General features: G+C 44.1%; 1 protein-coding gene across 6 annotated transcripts in view; it reads right to left on the bottom strand.

Moving 5' to 3' along the window:
• Positions 1 to 20,187, bottom strand: part of KANSL1 (KAT8 regulatory NSL complex subunit 1) — a 73,461-nt gene that overhangs the window by 35,577 nt on the left and 17,697 nt on the right. For all 6 annotated transcript variants that reach the window (XM_083146965.1, XM_083146960.1, XM_083146961.1 and 3 more), the window contains one exon: positions 16,587 to 17,578. In XM_083146965.1, coding sequence (XP_083003091.1) covers positions 16,587 to 17,482 — 896 coding nt within the window. In that variant the 5' untranslated portion in view covers positions 17,483 to 17,578. The remainder of the gene's footprint in view (positions 1 to 16,586; positions 17,579 to 20,187) is intronic.

Below are 20,187 nucleotides of genomic sequence, written 5' to 3'. Positions count from 1 at the left end.
GAACCACTGTTTGACACATTGGTCTACCCGATGTAAAACAGGCCAGGTGCTCAAAACATTGAAATAAAACGTAAGGTGGGTACACACTATATGATTTGTGTTAACGATATGCACAATAAAAATATTGTAGTTAAGGATGTCATTGTGCATATTGTTCAGTGTGTACCTACCTACTGTACTGTTAAATATGCACGCATCCGCTAATAGATAACAATAACTATGCATGTTCAGACAATTGGGGTTATTCTTCCTACACACTGAATGATCTACACCAGGCATGTCCTCCAGCTGTTGTGAAACTACACATCCCACAGCATGCCCTGCCATAGTTTTAGAATTCTTTAATATCAAAACTTTGGCAAGGCCTTCTGGGATGTGTAGGTTCACAACAGCTGGAGGACCGCAGGTTGGACATGCCTGATCTACACGATAATGGCTACATATCATTATGGTATGTCTGCATTGTGTGTACGGTGCTTAAGAGAGAAGTGAGGCACATAAAAAGGTCCCCCAGAAGATCAGTTGTACAACATATCTGGTTCATTTGGTGCAAACTCAACTTCTGCACCCCATATACACATACATACACACGTGCGCACAAACGGGCAGGCAACCTGTTGCATGGTTCTTTTTTTTCTGTTGGTCAACCTCACACACATCAAGATGACTCAGCAAAAACTGAATCAGCAGTGGGTGACTGGGACTGAAGGGTGGAATATGGTTGATGTTCTATGTGGAGGTTAATGGGGATGAGAAATTCAATGTACAAAAAGGGTTATGCCAAATAAGGTTAACACAATCATGAAGGAGAAGGTTGCTCAAGGTTGGGGCCACACATTGCAGTACAGTGGGTCCCATTCAGCAGAACTTGCTTGGCTGGAAGGAGCCTGCACAAAGGCTCCTATGCAGCAGTCCACACAAATGCGGCGGAGCCACAGCTTCCAACATCAGTATGCTGTGGTCAGGATGGCAGGATAACCGGATTTCTATGCAAACCGCATTTCAAGACAAAGGCTGTGTGGCACTGTGTTCTACTTGAAATCCAGTAGGCAGTGATTTGATCCTGTACACTATGACCCTTATTCAGATCTGATTGCAGTACAAATTTGTTCTCAAAATGGGCAAAACCATGTGCACTGCAGGTGGGGCAGATGTAACACGTATAGAGAGAGTTTGTGTGAGTTTTTTTCCTTCTGTGCAGGGTAAATACTGGCTGCATTATTTTTACACTGCAATTTAGATTTCAGTTTCAACACACCCCACCCAAATTTAATTCTCTCTATAAATGTTACATCTGCCCCACCTACAGTGCACATGGTTTTGCCAATTTTGAGAACAAATTTGTACTGCGATCAAATCTGAATAAAGGCCTATGTGTGACTACACAGCCTCCTTCTGGCCAAGCGGGTCCCACTGAACCCAAGCATAAAGCCTCTGCCCATCACAGTGAGGCTCTGCATTTGTATTATATCTGGTTACATTATAAAGATTCCTTTTTTTGTTACTGCATCATTCCTAATTACCATCTACTTTAAAGCATGCTATCTTGTGCATGAGGACATCTTCTTCATTGTACAGGGGTAGCACCGGAAGGGCTGTCAGTCATCAGGGCTCCTGTTGGATTCATGTGTGAACCCACCGCCGTGACCGCCGTTTAGGATGGCCACAGCAAACCCTACTCTGCGTCTGTTGACATCTCCAAAAGATGACTGGCACCTGCGAGGCTAGGTCTTCGCCTATAAGAGCCACGTCTGGAGGGGCAAATTAGTACCGCTCCAACACCGGTGCCACCAGGTCTTACTTAGGGACAAAGTGCCAGAGCTCTTTAGGAAAGAGACAAAAGGAGAAGCTAGCTAAGGGAACCTAACAAAAACAGGAACTAAACACTAACAGCACACCACCAAGAAAGCAAACCAGTTCCATAACCGACCTAGTCGAAAACAGTGTGCAACCTAGTCGCATGTATAAGAATAAAAACCACGCTAAAACACAATATAACAACACGCAAAAGCACACAATAGGTACAGAATAATAGCTTATAAGGGAAACAACCCTTACGGTGTAAAAGTAGTGAAATGGCGCAAACCTGCGCCCAACTCTGGAGAACCCAGAGAAATATAGACAAGCATGGATTAATCAAATAAGGAAAAACACGGTCCCAAATATAGAAACTGAAACAAAGTAGCTAAATGAAACCAGGTCTCCAGCATGCAGAACTTACGGTTACCGGAACCGGACCACAGCTGGCAAATGAAGATTCTAGGAGCAGAGGAACCAGACAAGCCAGGACCATGTGGAACTGAAAAGCGGCAGGTGGATAGCATAGGCAGAAGCTATCACTGGCGGGGCTGTGCTGGACGGACTCCCTCACTCAGGTGGCCAATCACCCGAGGAGTATCCGGCCCAGCCCCCCAAATCCAATTCACCAAGCTGCGGTAGGCATGCACGGCCAGCGTCCTCCGTTACCCTGGCAACCACCAAACAGTAGTCGTCAGCAGGCCACCGGGATGCTGACAAGCGCCGGAGAAGAAGTAACAACCCAGCATCCCTGGTTGCCGAGCGACCAGCACAGGAGATGCGGAAACAAGCACAATGCAGAGTCCTGTCCTGCCAGAAAACCCGACGATCCCGCCGAGAGGCTAACAGCTCCATTTTGATGACCATCTGCCCGGCCCCTTACCAGACTAACTATCACCGGTCCCCAGGTAGGCGAGTTATGTATCACAATAGCTGCTCCAATAGTCCTTTAATAAATTAGGGGATACTAAAAAGAATGCAAAACCTTCATATGTTTGTGTTTAGTCAGTTCACAAAGTCAAAAATCTAGGTGTGGTGGAACCTAAATCTCCACACAGTTCTCAAAAGCAGGGCCCTCTTCCCTAATGTGCTTTTCCTTCTCTTACCTAACCCTTTGAGTGCTGAATAAATTTGTCAAAATAGGTGTGAAAATTGGCAAGCAAATATTTATTCATCATAATGACCTGTATTGTTTACCTTATATAGGAAACAATTTTTTTTACACAGTACATTATTATTTGAATTTAGAACACAAATGTGAGACACGGTGGCATTTTTAGCAGATATTTTGAACATCTCTCCCAAATGTGGGCACTCAAAGGGTTAAACCATCTTTGATGGCACCAAATCCTACTGTTTTCTGCCACGCTGATACTTCTTCCAGTGTCCTCTGCTGATGCAGCTATGGTTACGTACCTTGTACTTGTCCTCTACTGTATTCAACTGTAAGTCACCGTTTTGTTTATTCATTTATGTACTCTAATTGGACGCTGTGGATCCCTTGGGACGCCATATAAATGTAGGATATTATTAATATTATAATAATACAGTGCCAAAGTGAGTATTAATATTCATGCTAACCATTTTTAGCAAAAGGATGGATCATACTCATACATTAAACAGAATAGTAGATTTATCACTTATGGCCTATTTTCAATAACTACTTAACATCATAATTCAATTAATTCTACTGTAGAAGGTACCAGACACTGCTAAAGCTACATACTGGTCCCATGGACTGTGGACCATTGTCAGGTGTAATCTCGTAGTAACGGGGGGGGGGGGGGGGGGGGGGGGAGCCGCTGTTGCAATAGGGTTGGGATAGTTTGGTCTACAGCATGTTGGTCGACAAGCATTAGGTCAACACAGTTGACATGGACACAGTTTCAAATGTGTCGCATCCCCTCGCTGCACTCGGCACACTATTTTATTCTCACACGGCACCCTAGTGGATGGTAGGGCATTAAATGCCACCTGTCGGCTCAAAAAAAAAAACCATGTCGACATTTTGACTGTTAACCTACACCAGTGGTAGGCAACTGGCGGACCGGGGTCCATCTCCGGACCGCAAAGGACAGTGATGCGGACCACCTACACACTCCTGAAACTGCAGCGGCCCCAGGAATGCATTGCGGCGGGTGCGTGGGAGACATCACCGCGCACCTGCGTGCCGCTTGTAAAGAGCTCAGTCGGCTCCATGTGGTGAAGCAGATATTTGATTTTGTGTTTTGTGGACCTCTATCAAAATAATTAGAAATATTCAGACTCGAAAAAATGACTTGCCTACTACCCCTGACCTAGACCATGTTGACCTATCTCCATTCTGACCTAATGGTGTCGACCAACATGCTATAGACCAAATGAGCGTATCCTGTTGCAATGGTGTGTAATCCCCCCCCCCCCCCCCCCCCCACAAACACACACTGTGTCATCCCAATAAGCCCAAAGGAAAAGCTGTAATTACTGCAAGTAGTTTTAGGATCCAGATCTCCTTTTGTGTGTTTTTTAGGGTTCCTACAGTATTATATAACCTCAATAACATTCTGAAACACCTCAATACTATTTTTATGCCAAAAAGTTGCACCAAGGTAGCTAGATGAACGGGCGGCACAAACAATGGACTAATACGGCACACATGGCAGAACCCCTGGACTGATACGACACATTTAGTGGCACCCCTGGAATTATTCGGCACACGTGGAAGTATCCATGCAGTAAAATAAGAGGGGAGTGTTCTCTAGGAACCGAACCTGCTCAAACTCTGTAATTCAGGCGGTACCAGTGCAGCATATAGTCACACGTACAATATAGAATTGCACCTGACTAAAATCCCCCCCAAAGTTTCCTGCATATATTACCTTCCAATGAGCCTGTAATCTGCATAAGGAAATTAATTAACTTTCTGTAAAAATAGTCTTTAGAACCAGCAATGAATGGGTCTCACCACACTGCTGTGATTTTAGGGAAATTCTTACTGTAATAGATAGCCCAAGAATGCGCCTGTAAACATATACAGACCAGCATTTGCTCTATGCCAACTCATTCTTGTCTACAGGGTTCACAAGAGCCACTACATGGGGCCAATGAAACGGGCTTATCAAGTGCATAGCACACAGTATGCTGCAGGAAGGCTTCTACTATAAGGAGTGACAAGGCACTGTAGATGTTCTGGCATCACTCGTGCATTAGGTATAGTCAGTTAACATTGCATTAGTCATATGGATTTATTCCATTAGGTCACCTTTATAGTGATGACATCTTTGGCTGACCATTCAAGCTGGTAGCATAAATACAAAGGAACACTGGGCTTGGAAGGCAGGAAAGTAATAATAGATATACCTTACAACAAATAAAAAGGTAAAACCTAGGCTGGCCCCACACTGCATATCACCATTATCGACAACAAAATGCTGTACCCAACAACACAGCAAAAAGTGATTATTATCAGGCATGACTGCTAATGCAGTCATATGATAACTGCTATAGGGCTGTGTCTGGTAGTTTTCTATTGACAGGCATCAGTGATTTCAGATTATTCTGTAATCATCTTTTCTACTGTAGCCCCAGCATACGCCATTGTCACAAAACACTTAGTCCAGGCCTACATCTCGACCGCAGAATAAAACTGGACCCCCCCCTCTATCCCCGAAACAAAGACTGTTCCTTCATTACCTTATGCTCAAATCTCTGCAGATCTCATATAAAGGTTGTGGGAATGTCTTCTATGGGGGAGGATGGGACAAGAGAGAAATAGGTCGCAGGAAGCCGGAATTGGATGGAAAGCAGATGGAGGAGGAAGATAAGGGACAGACATTACATGACTGAGCTGCACTACAGTCCGTGCAACTGGCTTCACATAACCAATGCAGATAAATGTTTAATACATGCCACACACAGAGGCAGAGCATTTAAATGCATTTACTAATAAATCAAACTACACTTTGAGAAGCGTATGAAGCACATAACCGATAAACACTTGCATTCTTATATATCTTCCTCCATTAAAAAAAAAAAAAAAAAAAAATCACAACTGTACACTAAATAGTAATGTAACCTGCACTGTAATCTAGACTTTCTACTAGGGATTCTATCTATGGGCCAAGTTATAAAAACTGAGCATTTTGTACAAAGCTTACTGGCCTCAGTACAACTCTTATGACATTAACAGAGCCATATGGCATCGGAAGCGCATACCTTCCACCATGACCCATTCCATTAGGTGCAAAAATGCTCTGTTTCTGGACTTCCCTGCCAGTGGCAGTTACAGAGGTGGGGCTCTAGCACAGTCCAAAATTCAAAGAGGAGGGGGTCACATCAACTGTCAGTGAGGCCAGGACAGTGATGCTTGGGGTGGCAGTAGGTGTGACTCCCCTTTTTGAATATTGGACTGTGCTGCAGCCTCACCTCTGCAACTGCTACTGGCAAGGAAGTCCAGAAACAGCATTTTGTACCTAATGGTCATGTTGGAGGGTATGTAAATGGTGTCTACGCTGTAGGGACACAAAAGAGTCCCTAGCCAAAAAGAGATGGCCCTAGCCAATTTGATGCCCTAAGCTAAATTTTGTCTGGTGCCTCCTAGCACAATCACTATTTCCGCCTCTGATCTAGCACAGCACTTATTACTCAGCAGCACAGGCAACCAATCAGATACTATCTTTTATATTCTAGAAGGAGCTAAATACATAAGATTCTGATAGGTTGCTCATAGCAACATCCCATGTGAAATAGAACTCCCATCTTAGTAAATGTCCCCCTATGCTACAAAATACTCAGCAGTTCACCAAATGATTTGGGGCGAGGAGACCGAGAAGGTAAAAGTCAAACTTCACAGAAAACAACAAAGTATCATCACTAACATTAATATCAAGAACATTAAGCATCTCTGTGCCAGAGAAACCCCACCTACAGGATGGAGCCGGCCCAAACAAGACGCTTGCACGCCCCATGGTGACGGAGCTCCCCGCCGCCCCCTCTGAAGCCGTCTCCATGCTGGTCCCCGCAGCTGCCGCCAGGGGCCTATGGGCTCCCCTCCGCACTGCCAGGTGGGCAGAGGGTTCCCCTGTATCACTTCCTGGAAGTAGCCGCTGTGCAGTCCCCTGGCAGAGCAGGTCGCAGGGACAGTCTCTTGTCAGAGATCCTGTCCCTGGGTGTGAACAGTAATGCATCCCACCAATAGGATAACACATTGCAATGTGATCTTGGGCAGTATGATCCCACCCAGATCGCATTCCATATGCAATCCATCATAAATGGGCCCCATGTAGCCTGTTCCCTTCACACACATTGGGGGCCATTCTGATTGACCAACAAAGCTGCAAAATTCACAGCTTTGCGGGTCACCTAAACGACGCCCACACAAATGCAGATTTCCCCCGCACACATGCCAGTGGATGTTATGCATAAACATCCATTTGCAGCTTGCTTGCTGGGCCGAAATGATTTGATGACTATTGATTAATTTCTTAAGCCAGTCTCCGCTGTCTTAGATCTGCTGCGCCCCTGTAAGGGCAGAGAGTGGGCAGCTGATATCTGGTGACGTCAGCTGCCCAACCCCCGGCACCCGCGAATTACCAGAGGAACGCTGTGCATTGCCATGGGCACAACCCATGTCCGCCACCCCAAGCCCCCCGTCCACACTGCTGTGTGCGAATGGGCCAGCAAATAATCAATTCGCTCACAAAACGGCTGCAAATGCGCATAAAAGTTTATGTGCGTGCACAGTTGCACAACATAGCTCCCCTGAGCGAACTAACCTGCATGAGGGCCATAGCCTGTTACACACACACATATATACATAGCCTGTTTATACACACACACAGTGATTCTGGTTGATGCAAATTCGCATGCCTTGTGAGTCCCCCAGGTGCCGCCCACCTGGTGCCGGTGCTCCCATCCCCCACCCCTGCACGCTGTGTACGTATGCACGGGCTGCGAATGGATGTTTAACAAACAGCCACATCATTCAGTGGTCACTCTCTAAAGTGTCAGGACACAGAACATAGCTCTGTTCAAGACACCCATGAAGCCCCACCAGCCAGTCAAAAAAAAAAAAAATGGATGACCATCGCTAGGTAATACTAACGATGGTCATCTATCACATAGTTTAATACTATCGATTACTGGTTTCAGTATTGCCATCGATGGCGACTACACCGAGGGCCATCCCTAGGGTAGCCATCACTGACCGGGCTTGGGCAAATTTGGGGGTGTGGCCTAATCAGACCCGTGGTCACACCCCCTTAAACCCACAACAAACCAGTACTGTATGTCTCATGCTGCAGGAGGAGGCCAAGAGCTGGGCACCGCTGGCCGGCCAGGAGAGGGGGAACCGTGTCCTGAGCAGCGGAAGGTAATCTCATGCTGCTGACAGAGCTGTGCATCGGGAAGGGTGGAAGGAGGCAATAGGCCCCTGCTGGTACACACTCCAGCTGTTGTTGAACTACACATCCTAGCATGCATTACAGTGCGTACCCAGCTTTACACTTGGTACTGAAAAGTTTCTTGCTGTGTGGCGTATCCATGCGATTCCATTTTTGGTCCAAGGGAAGGCAAAGTATTAAATTGTTATATCGCAGCTAGACTCCCAAGTGATGGGAAATCGCAGGGTGTTATTTAATTTTTATTTTCATAATGCTCACTAGTGTTGGGTTTAGTGGCGTAAACCCAACTTAACCAACGGGTGAGACACAATAAGTCCCCTTCACTCGTTTCAGCTCGCCACCTCTGGGGGTAACCAGCTAAAGTTATTGCCGCCAGCAGGCACACATGACTGCAATGCAGAAGATCAATTGGACACCACCCATGACTCTTCATTAATAGCCTGCAAGTTACAGGTACAACAGGTACAAATCTGGGTAGTTCATTGTTTAAAATTACAGGTTATTTTAAAAGGCAAGAGTAGGTTGGATGTTTTTATACATATACTATGCTCTTTTCAATTACATAATATTATTTAAAAAAAATACCACCCATAACGCTTTTAATGCCGCCATCCCTTCGCATATGCCGCTGCCAGGGAAATCATTTGATGGTTACAAACTATCGAATGAGTTCTCCAGGGCTCGCAAACAGGTCAGTGGAATCTGACTTATATTTGTGGGCATTCGGCCGGAGGCAAGGTGGGCGGCTGATGTCATTAACAAATTCCCATGGGAACGCCCAGAGTTTTGATGGCGACGCCCATGAAACACTGGGGACTCCCATGGGTGCCACCCGAGTCCGCCTCACAGGATGCATCGCTACGTGCGGGCTCGACTACTATGCAAGTCTCGAAAGCCATTCGCCTAATAACCCTGCACATACACATGAAACATTATGTGCACGCGCAGTCGGAAAACATTGGTCCCCTGCGCGTCTCTCCTAAGTTTGATGAGCTGCACATGAAACCTAGTGCCATCGCTAGCAACACTAGGACAGAACAGTGATCGTTCCAACTTTCATTAGTATCGATCCAGAGTGTACAAGTGATCTTGGCTGACGGGGATGTAGACGGGGATTTAGGATGAACCCCCGGCATTCCAGTGTGTATCCAGTTTTAGTATGATCTCTGACAAGTGAGGTATTTCATGGGGAAGGGAGGAGGGGGACTCTGCACATGTTACATCTGCCTCACCTGCAGTGCAGCATGGTTTTGCTCATCTGCAAAAATTGCAGCCTTGCTAACAGGACTGAATCAGGCCCAAAGATTGGTGCGCTTCTGTCACCTGAAGCACTAAGGCAGACATATTAAGCATAGTGAAGTGGAAGGTGGTAATGCAATAACCAATCAACTCCTGGAATTTTTCGAACACAGCTGATTGGCTGGTGCATTATCACATTTCAATTTACCACGCACAATACATCTGTCCTGTTGTCCTCTGACTTCCTGGCACACTGGGATCATCGACTGCCACTCTAACCTTACTGGTTTTTACACAACCACCTGGCCTGGGATGGACACACAGGCAGCAGGCTCACCTAGACTGTTTGCGTGCTCACACCTGCTCTCTCCCCCTTGAGTGGGTGAATCTCTCATAGATCACCAATGCCGTACGCACACTGCTCGATTGGATGTATGAGAAGCCGTGCGGATGTAACAAAGTCCCTAAATCCAGTGACTTGTCATTAATGCTTGGAAGCCCTAGAAGACCCATGAAACTGCAACCCATGGACCGGACAGTGCTAATCAAAAGCTGTGAACAACCATCTGTACTATTGCACAGGAGTACCAAATGGCCATTATAGATCATACCACTCATGCAGAAGGCCAAACCTTGGAAAAACAAAACACAGTGATGAACCTAATCGCAATGCCCTCGACAATTTGACTGACAGGAAATCCCCCCCCTCCCACCATCTATACTAATGGGCATCTATAATGATGCAGCTGTTTAAAGTTTGCGCTGATCAGGGCCCATTAGCACGTAATTGAAAGCGCCAGGTTTAGCTGTGCAAAGTGGCTAAAGCAGTCTCATGTTGCCACATGGGGTCTACACATCTGTTCGGATGCCAAAATTACGGACTTTAACAATTGATCACACCGCTGGAGGCTGCAAGAAAAAGAATGTGTGCGCAACAGGCAATGGTCGCCTGGGCTTAGCCGCATATAACCCTGGGTAATTGGGCACAATATGCATTATAAGTAATGGGAGCCCAGTAACGTGCACCCGGCTGTATAAACCATCACCTGGTACAGAATACAGGAGCTCCAGGTGTGAGAAGACTACTTTAGCCCCCTGGCAGCCTTTGATATCATGCCCAGTGAGGGAACAGGGGAAATGTCACTGGCACTTGTAGCAGTGCATACACTGCCAGATGCAGCCAACCAACTATCAGGCTAGTTGGCATGTTAGAAGATGCTAAAGTGGCGATCATCTATGGATAGGGACAATACATACATGGTGGGCCCAACATACTTTGTAGTTTCTAGGTGTTACCACTTCACAATAACATCATTCACATATAACTGGGGCTGCCAGGGAGTATGGCTAATAATAGAACACAGCAGAAAATATTCACGCGATACCTATATAAATATACAGGACAGAGACTACCTTGTAATCTTCAACTGACAAACGCATGTTGTTTACAATTATTTCCCTTCTTAAAAAATTGCTGGTTCAAATATCTGTAATAAAAAAAAAAAAAACCTTACCAATCCTAACAATCTGCATATATCTGCTTAAATACAACAGAAAGGGCAGAAGTGCTAACCGGAGTAGGCTGTTTCAGTAGCACCCTGCCCGCTGCTTTCACATGAATAGATGCTGTGCGCACGTGCATGACATTTAGCCACATTAAAACGTGAGGTTGGCCCAGCACATCTGAAGGTGCTGGGCACACCCCCATCAGTTACTGCCCAGATAGTGACAGAGGGGCCACGCACCCTACTCGGTTGGACACGCACACAGCACACATCTGGCCTCATCCAATTCGAACAGAAACACTAAAATACCAGTGTACAACGTCCCAATTTTTAGCTATATGGGGCAGATTCAATTATCCTGGGTGTCTATTCCTCCTTCCAACCAAATTGTTTACACACCCAAGTCATATAAACAGAGCAACAATTGGATAGTTCTGTGGTGCACCTCCTAGTGGCCACTGCAATGGAAAGCAATTAATCAGCCCCAAGCTCTTTTTTGTTAAATGTATCTGGGATTTTTAATGGAAAATATTTCTCTTGAATTTCAGCCCAACTTTGTGGTGCAATTCTTGTAACTATGCATACTTCACTAATGTTGGATGAATTTCTTTTCGACCTAGGCCGGCACAATATAGGAGCGTTGTTTCCACTGATGGGATTTAACCTTTTTTAGGCAGCTCTTGCTGCAGAAATCCTTTGTACAAACTGGGTAGATTTAGGGGTCAATTTATCATAGTCAAAAAGAGCGCCAACTCCGATGATTTCACAGTGATATGGCATCGCCCTATTTGTAAAAAAAAAAAAAAACACAACAGTAAATGCCATCAACTATATACATTGGCACAATCCCCTTATCGCCACCACCACTTCAGGACGGCAATATTGTTTTATTTAATATTTGTGTGCCACATCCAGAGGAAGCCAGTGAAGCGGTAAGTCTCTTATCGCTGCCAGCCAAAAACCCAAGATCATCGTTCAGCTGTCCCAGTGATCTGATCAAATTACGATGACAGACTGCAAAGTGATAAATAGTCCACTTAAAATTTGTTATTGAGTGGAGACGAGGGACTTTAGCCCACTTTTGTTATCACATGGGCTGTGCCAGCACATAATTTACTTTAGGACAGATGCTGAGAATTAACATACTATGGGTCCGATTCAGATTTGCACAAAAAGCAAGCAAATGGGCAAATCCATGTTGCTCTGCAGGCAGATGTAACATGTGCAGAGAGTAAAGGCAAATACACCCTGGGCGATTTTGAAGTTAAAGCCGCATCACTTTTAGAGTTGTAGCGTTGTAGCTGCTTATCGCTCAAAAGCTGCCCAGTGTGTACAGGTGAGAGCTGATGCGCGCTCCTACATCATACTACTAGCAGATGAGCGATGGGGTGGACAGCTTTCCATAGTGTCCTGCTATGGAAAGTCATCCACCCTCTGTGAAAAAAATCGCCCAGCATGTTTACAATTTTCTAATTATCGCGGTGCATATATGCTGGGCAAAAATCGCCCAGTGTGTGTTGACTTATGCATTTAGCGGGACTGGTTAAGGAACTGAGGGCAGGCTTAACCCGTCATTGTATTAGAATCAGATAAAAAAAAAAAAAATGCATGAGTGTGTGCACCTCTCTGACTATCCGAGGACTGCACTTCTGAAGATCATCTTGTATACAGTGAATTGTCCAAAGCACATTTATGAAAGGGGCATGTATTTTCTAGGCTTTTGAAGTTATAAACATTGCTTTAAGAAACCTGCATCTACATGTATCCTGTTACTATCCACAAAGCCAATCTCTGGTTGTTCTGAAGTGAGCCCACTGTCACCAAGCTAAAACCTTCTGCGAGATAGCGAGTAAATACCGGTCCATAGTAAGGGACCAGTAGAAATTAGCCAACGCTATCCAGTATCTAAGTGTTGCAATAGCATCTCCAGTAGAAGGCTGTTCCTGGTGCTAGTTTTAGGGGCCTGGGATAAGTGGTTCTAGAATATTGGGTGGAACAAGCAGGTACGGGTGTCACTTATCCTGGTGGTGGCAGCGAGTTATGCGATCACTACACAGTGGAAGGCATCAGTAAAAGATGTTTACTGACTGAGAAGGAATCTCTAGTAGTGATGGCAAGCCAACTCAGGGACAAGTAACCAGTCACTAGTCTATCAGTGCCAAAAACCTGGGATCGCCTGGTAGAGCAAAGCCATCTGGTCACAACTTGTAATATCAATTATCACAGTTGGGAGTGCACTTAACAACATATACCCTGTTTTACTCTGATAACAATGCACTGCAACACTGTCTGGAAGAAACCAAAAACCACCACAGTATTATGCACAACTAGCATCAGGTGTACGGATAGATGCACCTCTGTAAAGTTCATCTTGACTTGACGAATGACTGTTTTGCCCTTACAGCAATGGCAGAGTTAACACTCCCACACCCAGGAATTCTAAGAATGCCACAGAATCTAAGGATATTACTGGCTGGCAAGGAGATGCAGGTTACCATGGCAGCAATGCCCACCTCTCAGGGACACAATGGGCACGAGTGAAAATGCAGAGAATGGAGACATAATTGTAGTGAATGCAGCATATCCATGAAACAGCTGAAAGTATACTGCACATAAAACCCAAAGTACGGTTAAACTCGTCGAGCTCTCTACAGACCAAAGTCCATGCAATATGTGGACGCACGGCTAAGCTAGAAAGGACCAAGTATGTGCAGATACTGTACAGAATAATAGAATCATTTCTAAGTAATAGAGCAATCCCCGTGCATAGATATCTACCAATTATATCAGCATTTACAAGACAAATTCACAAGCAAATCTGCAGAGGTTACAAGTGTACAATGTAACTTGCCAGGCTGTAGCCGACAAAGCTGCGATAAACAACTTTTACTTGAAGATCACGTTTGATGTAATGGTTTCTTAGGTCACCTACCCTCAAGAAACACCAAATAGAACAATGGAAGATGAGCAAGCAAGACCACACACCGCGTATGAGCAATGTATGCCACTCTAGCCATGGCAGAAGTACAAGAACCGGCATGCCCCCTACAAGCCTGATACAGTTTTTCCAAGACACCATTCTCCCTGAGAATAAAAGCAGTTCAAATATAGCCTGCAAATACTGTAGTACAAAGCAAAAAAAAAAAAAAAAAAAAAAAAGTCATTTATATTGTGCTGCATCCATACACACACACAGATATATATATATATATATATATATATATATATATATATATATATATATATATATATACACATACACACACACACACAGACATATATATATATATATATATATATATATATATACACACATATACACACACACACACACCTACACACACACACATTATCAGACTATTGGAAAACGTAAGTATATTCTTGTCTGTGTTAGTATATGGTTCAACAAAAAGCAGCCATATTCATTAGGAGGAGAACATAGAACATCCTCACATAATAAGCAAAAGCTGTAGCAGTGGTTGTAATGTAATTATACTGAATATTTATACACGCGGGAACTGCCAATGTTATGCGCAGATCCAGGTTTTTTACAATAAAAAAAATATATATATTGATTGCGTAGAAACATTCCAGTCACTACAGATTAATTTTATTTATGTCAATCTCAGCCCGATAGGCTAACAAACTAATTTCCCTACTACATACAGTGAAGATCACCAGTCCATTAACAGATTAGTATTGTGTCTGTGGGAGGAATGTAGAGCACCTGGTGAAAGTGCTGGCCAACACAAACTCCATGGGGCATCTAGTAGCCAAAGTTGCACACTGCTGAGGCCAAGACATATTATTTTGCCAGTCATGTTTGAGACTAAGCCGATTCTAGGCACCACCATGGTCCAGCTTGACCACAGGGGACTTAATTAGTACAACAAGCACCATCTGTGCTGAGCCATGGACATACTTAAAACCTAAAAAATGTTGGGGTGCCTTGAGGACCGCATTTGGGAACCTCTAGTATAAGGGCTGAGCAGTCTACCTGTAAATCTCGCTTGGTACATCTTTAGATGCTACAATCAGATACAAAACCCAAATTTCCACCTCTCCATGCTAGAATGGCCTCCAAAGTAAGCATCTGAGTTTGCAACTAATTATGTGACATGCCTGTAATACTCCCACAACGTGCCCATCTGACAGTGCATCTCCTCAGTCACTGCCAAGGAACTCTCAAGTACATTCTTGAAGACTGCATCTTAACCGCTACCATGCCCCTGTGTGTACCGTGGGAAACATACGCTGTGCGATTTACGAACGTTTTGGATGTCTGTGCATTGACTATTTGCACAAATCTCTCCATTGTGCAGTAGCAGCCCAAGGAGCCAGTGCTGTGTAACATTCCCACAGCAGTAAGAATTTTTGACATCAGATGTAATCGTGCAAGAGAGTAAAGTGCAATCTACTGGGCTGTTACACTCCAGTTACACGTTCTAAACTAAACCAGGAAATGAAAAAGTTGAAAAGTAAGCAAGGATGGGAAAATCAAGACCCTAGTTTTCTTTCTTGTACTGAACGTATTGTGTCACTTTTTGGATGGGCACATTTTAACATCAAGATTGGGCGATATTTATTTCAACATGATGTTAATATCAGCAGGAAGAAGGTCCTGGCGATATTTAATTAGCCAGTCTGTTAAGCACAACTGGAGTAGTTCTGCTTGCATCGCAAGCTAAAATCAGTCTAAACTAGTTCTACAAGTCTTTAGCACAGAACAAATAGCCCCAGGGCAGGCACTTCAGTTGGAGAATGGCAGCTGTTGCAACCAAACACCTGGCTTGAGGTGTGTACCCACTGTGCGATGTGGCGGGCCCGGAGATATCAATATAGATGGCCGCCGGAACCCAGCATCGGCAGGGAGGGGGAGCAGGACCCTCATATCAATCTAGAATTGCCTGCACGGTCTTTTTATGCTTTTGATTCCGATGTGGCTCATTGGGATCAAATGCAACTTAATATTGTGCGATTCTGACTAACTTTCTATTCGATTTTGATTATACAGTAAAAATCAAATAAATTCAGAATTGCACCATGTGTACACAGCATTAGGGCTGGATTCAGATCTGATCATTAGAGGATTGCAAATCGATCGCTAATAGTGATCCACTCTCAAATCATGTTGCAATCATTGAACAGTTTTGCCATCTGTGCAACTGTAAGTAGGTCTGAGGCGTTCATTAATCTGGGACGGAAACAGGGAAGTAGTGGTCATCACTGATATCATAGACCCTCCACAAAACTGCCTGTGCACACCTGCGGGTTTTTGTTTTTTTCCATCACACCCACACCATCTTTCTACCCCAAACGTTGGTTCCCTATCAATCAAATCGCAAATACTGTAATCAAACTATGACTACATTGCAATCAGGAATTTCGGCGTTACACATGCATGTATTTTTTTTCTTGTAAGCCATTACTTTATGGTACTTTGGCATTAATATTTCGTAAAAAAAGAAAGGTGCTACAAAAATCCCAGAATCTCCGCTGTACTACTAGCCAATCACCAGCAATACAAAAGCACCACTGCAAACAATCAGGTGTGCGCAATATTGTTTCCCATGCAAGATATTTATTTGAGTTTATTATATATGAATTTAGCCCAGTTTCTGGTGTATACTGCTGTCCACGTTATGAAAGAAGGTAGAGTACTCACAGTGGCACGTGGCTCTGCTGGATATCCACCCGTCTAAGCTCCTCCTCTTCAACATCAGAGTCCCCTCCTGAGCTACTTTCTGTGGCATCCGAGTCAAATCCCCGCTCACATGTACGGAGAGTAGCGGTGCCTGAGCAGCTCAGTCTTTCTAGTTCAGCAGCTGCTCCTTTCAAAAAGGCATCTGAGCTGCCACTTCCTGCTTCACCTCTGCGCAGGGCATCAGCTTTACGGGTCACCACAGTCAATCGAGTGCGTGGAGTCTCTGGGCTACGGCCATAGGCAGCACCAACTAGGCCGCCTAACTGTTGATGAAAATGGCGCTCAACCTGCTTTGCCTGGACTAACTGAAGCCTTTTTTGGATCGATCGAGCCCTCTTCTCCATCTCCCCATGACGCCGTAACAATGCCTTCAAACGTTCATCAGAACCATGCTCTGTACAAGAGCCCTTCTGTTCATTTTCCTCAGCAGGTGACCCTGGAGGAACAAGTGGGGCTTTCACCCAAGGTTCCAATGCAGGAATGGCTAGGCTCGGGGGCTTGTCCACAGCTGGCTTTGCAGGTCTTTTGGCCAGTCCATTTAGAGGTCCACCTTGGCCCCCTCTTCCTGAATTGGTGATTCCTCTCAGCTCCTCCAGGTTGAATTCCAAAATGGAGGAACGCCCCCGACACAGTGACTGAGACAAGATGGACCGGGGAGTGAACACTCCAGCCAATTTCAGCTGTTCTTTTCCGTGTGACCCACTGTAGGTTGTTGCCAGGTCTGGTGGAGCAGGCGGTGGAAGACAGCCACCGTTGGTCTCTCCAAGGGGGAGGGAGGAAGATGGGGGCGCCAGCTTGAAGTGCAGGTTGCGGGCGTCAGGGGCAGGGTCAGTGAGAGCAGGTGCCATCGCAGCCATTCAGCACGGGGAAGAGGGCAGGGGAAGGGGATGCTTCCCCAATAGGGGGGGCTGAAGTTGGCCACACTGCCCCCGGGCTACTCCAAGGCGGGACACCTAGAGTGAGAGAGGAGAAATAAATAAATGAGTAATAAGCAACAAGAAATTCTTATGTTTAGGAAAGATTGTGCAATTATCAATATATGCATTAGCACAAAAGGCGTGAACAGAAGTACTATGCTCAGATATCAACCTATAGGGAGGAATTCAAATGTTTGCACCGATGGCTGGCATTGCCCTGTGTCCGATGGAGCAATTCAATATGATGTGCTGTTTTGGATTGAAAAACTATTGGCGCCGGCATTTTTTCACAGCCCTCCATGCTACCCTTAAATCATTCTAATTTTGCATTTCAATTTGGGTGACCGGGAATTTAGTGCATAGGAGCTATTCAATTACATCCAGTGACGGGCCCCCATTTCCTGTGACAATGCCTGGGGCTAGCTGATTTAAGCAGCTCTGCGATAAGTGCCAGAAGGGTGCAAGCCGAAACCAGGAATAAGTGCAGCCCTAGGGATAGTCAAGGAAAGGAACTGATAACTCCTGGGCACTTAACCCAGAAGCTACATTACTGTAAAATGCTTTTTTAAAGAGAAAACAGATAAGGAAAAGACTAATAATTTTATTTTGCTCACATTTTGAGAGTACTACATTTTTCCAATGAAGTGCTCCCCATACTCCGACGTGCAAATGTGGTTTTTGATGCAACCATGACTGACTAAAACGTCAGATCTATCTAGCTGTGTTGCAATGAAAATCTGGTAAATATGGGTGCAATTGATACATTTTTTCCCCCAAAACACTAAAAAAAAATTAAAAAAATGGTTAAACTGGCTAAATCTTTTTAATTTAACCAATTTGTGTGAATGACCATTTTTTTTTGTCAGTTTTCCAACATTTCGGAACAAATGGTCATTTGCTCCCGTAGGTTACCAGATTACTGTTCCAACCTGCCAGATTGGACAATAGATCATGTTGGAATTTGGCCAGATAGTCTTTATAGGCATGTTATATTCCTTATGTCCACTCAATTTTTTCTTCCAATGCTCAACAGAAAGTACGCCTTTGTTTATACTGTCATCAAATATCTGTGCACAGACATCTTTCAATGACAGGGCTGCACTATCTAGTTTCTAATAAGATGGGCTGCAAGGAAATCGGTAAGCAGGGTGTGTGCAAAAGGAACACATTATGGGCCACCACACAAATTTTTGGCTCGATATAAGAGAGACAAGATTATCACACTTCCTGTACTACACAGCAATCATGTAGCAAATAGTAAATTCTGCAGCAGAATGGCAATGGTTTCCAATATATAAGTATCTCCAATAGCCACTTGACAGGCAAGCAACTTAACTACCGCCCACCTAAATTAATGTCCTTTTCCATCTGCAGACCCAAATTCTTACCGGATGTTATGTAGTCCCCAGAACCTATAATGAATTCGTATAGTAACTCACACTAGTAATCTCCTGTCCCTAGAAAATTCAAACAGGTTTAATAGTATGTATAGTATGTAATAGATGCCTTTAAGAGATGGTGTATTTTTTTTTTTTAAATGGATATCTGTTTCAACAGTATAACATGGCAAGTTTAGCTGGGAAACTATTCTCAAATTAAATGAAATATGGCAGCCATCACAATTCCTGGATTCTAAACATACATGATGGAATAATTATCTACTCAAATAAAAATTCATACTTAGGATTATTTTTCTCTAACAGTATTTTCTTTAAGTAAGGTATGCTTGGTATAAATATATGAAGTTATCATCAGCACCATCGACTTAAAAAGTGTCACAATTATCTGCACACAAAAGGAAAACATACCTGTACAAAGACAGTTACTTAAGCCCCGCGGGGGATATATCGCTGAGCGATATATCGCTCAGTGTCCCGTTTGCATCAGCGACCAGAGATGGTGGAAATAAGCTGGTCGAAGGAGCATGTTCCTGCGACCAGCGATCACTATGGGGGAGAAAACGGGAGCACGTACCCGGCAATATCTCCGATGCACACTCCCATCGCGGGCAATATGGCCGCTCAGCAACCATATTACCCGCGATATTACACAAAATCGACCCCGTGTGTACATAGCCTTAGAATATACTGTAGATGTATACTATAATATAAAACCAACTTAAAAAAAAAAAAAAAACCTGGCAAATTATAAACATTTACAGCGTTAACAAAAACTAGATATATATATATTAAAAAAATAATCCTAATAAAAAGGTTGGAAATGGCAATTTTGTCATTAAAAAAAAAAAAAAGTTATGATTTCCACTACTATAGTCACTGTGAAATTTGTGGTTTCCAATTATTATCGACATTATCCAGTGTAGGAAGATGCATTTCATCAAAAGACAGGGTACAAGGCCTCATATTCCTCAGCAATGTATAGCAGAGAAATAAGGGACACCCATTGCTAGCACCACATGAACACCATCTGAGACAAAGGGAGAGGGAACTCGTTACAGCTCACAATCTAAAAAGAAAATAAGGAATGTGACAAGAGGTCAAGGCAAGATTTGGCAGTTCAGTACTTAACATAGGAGAGGAAAAATAGAGTAATTATAGAAGAAATAGTGTTAATGAACCACACATGAAAGCAGAATAAAAACATTGTTGAGCAAAGGTTGGAAGGGGGCACAAAAAAAAAATGCT

This window comes from Crinia signifera, chromosome 6, assembly GCF_055691185.1.
Source record: "Crinia signifera chromosome 6, ASM5569118v1, whole genome shotgun sequence".
Classification (NCBI taxonomy): Eukaryota; Metazoa; Chordata; class Amphibia; order Anura; family Myobatrachidae; genus Crinia; species Crinia signifera.
Note: the sequence above shows the minus strand (reverse complement) of the source record. Positions and strands in the feature narration are given on the sequence as shown.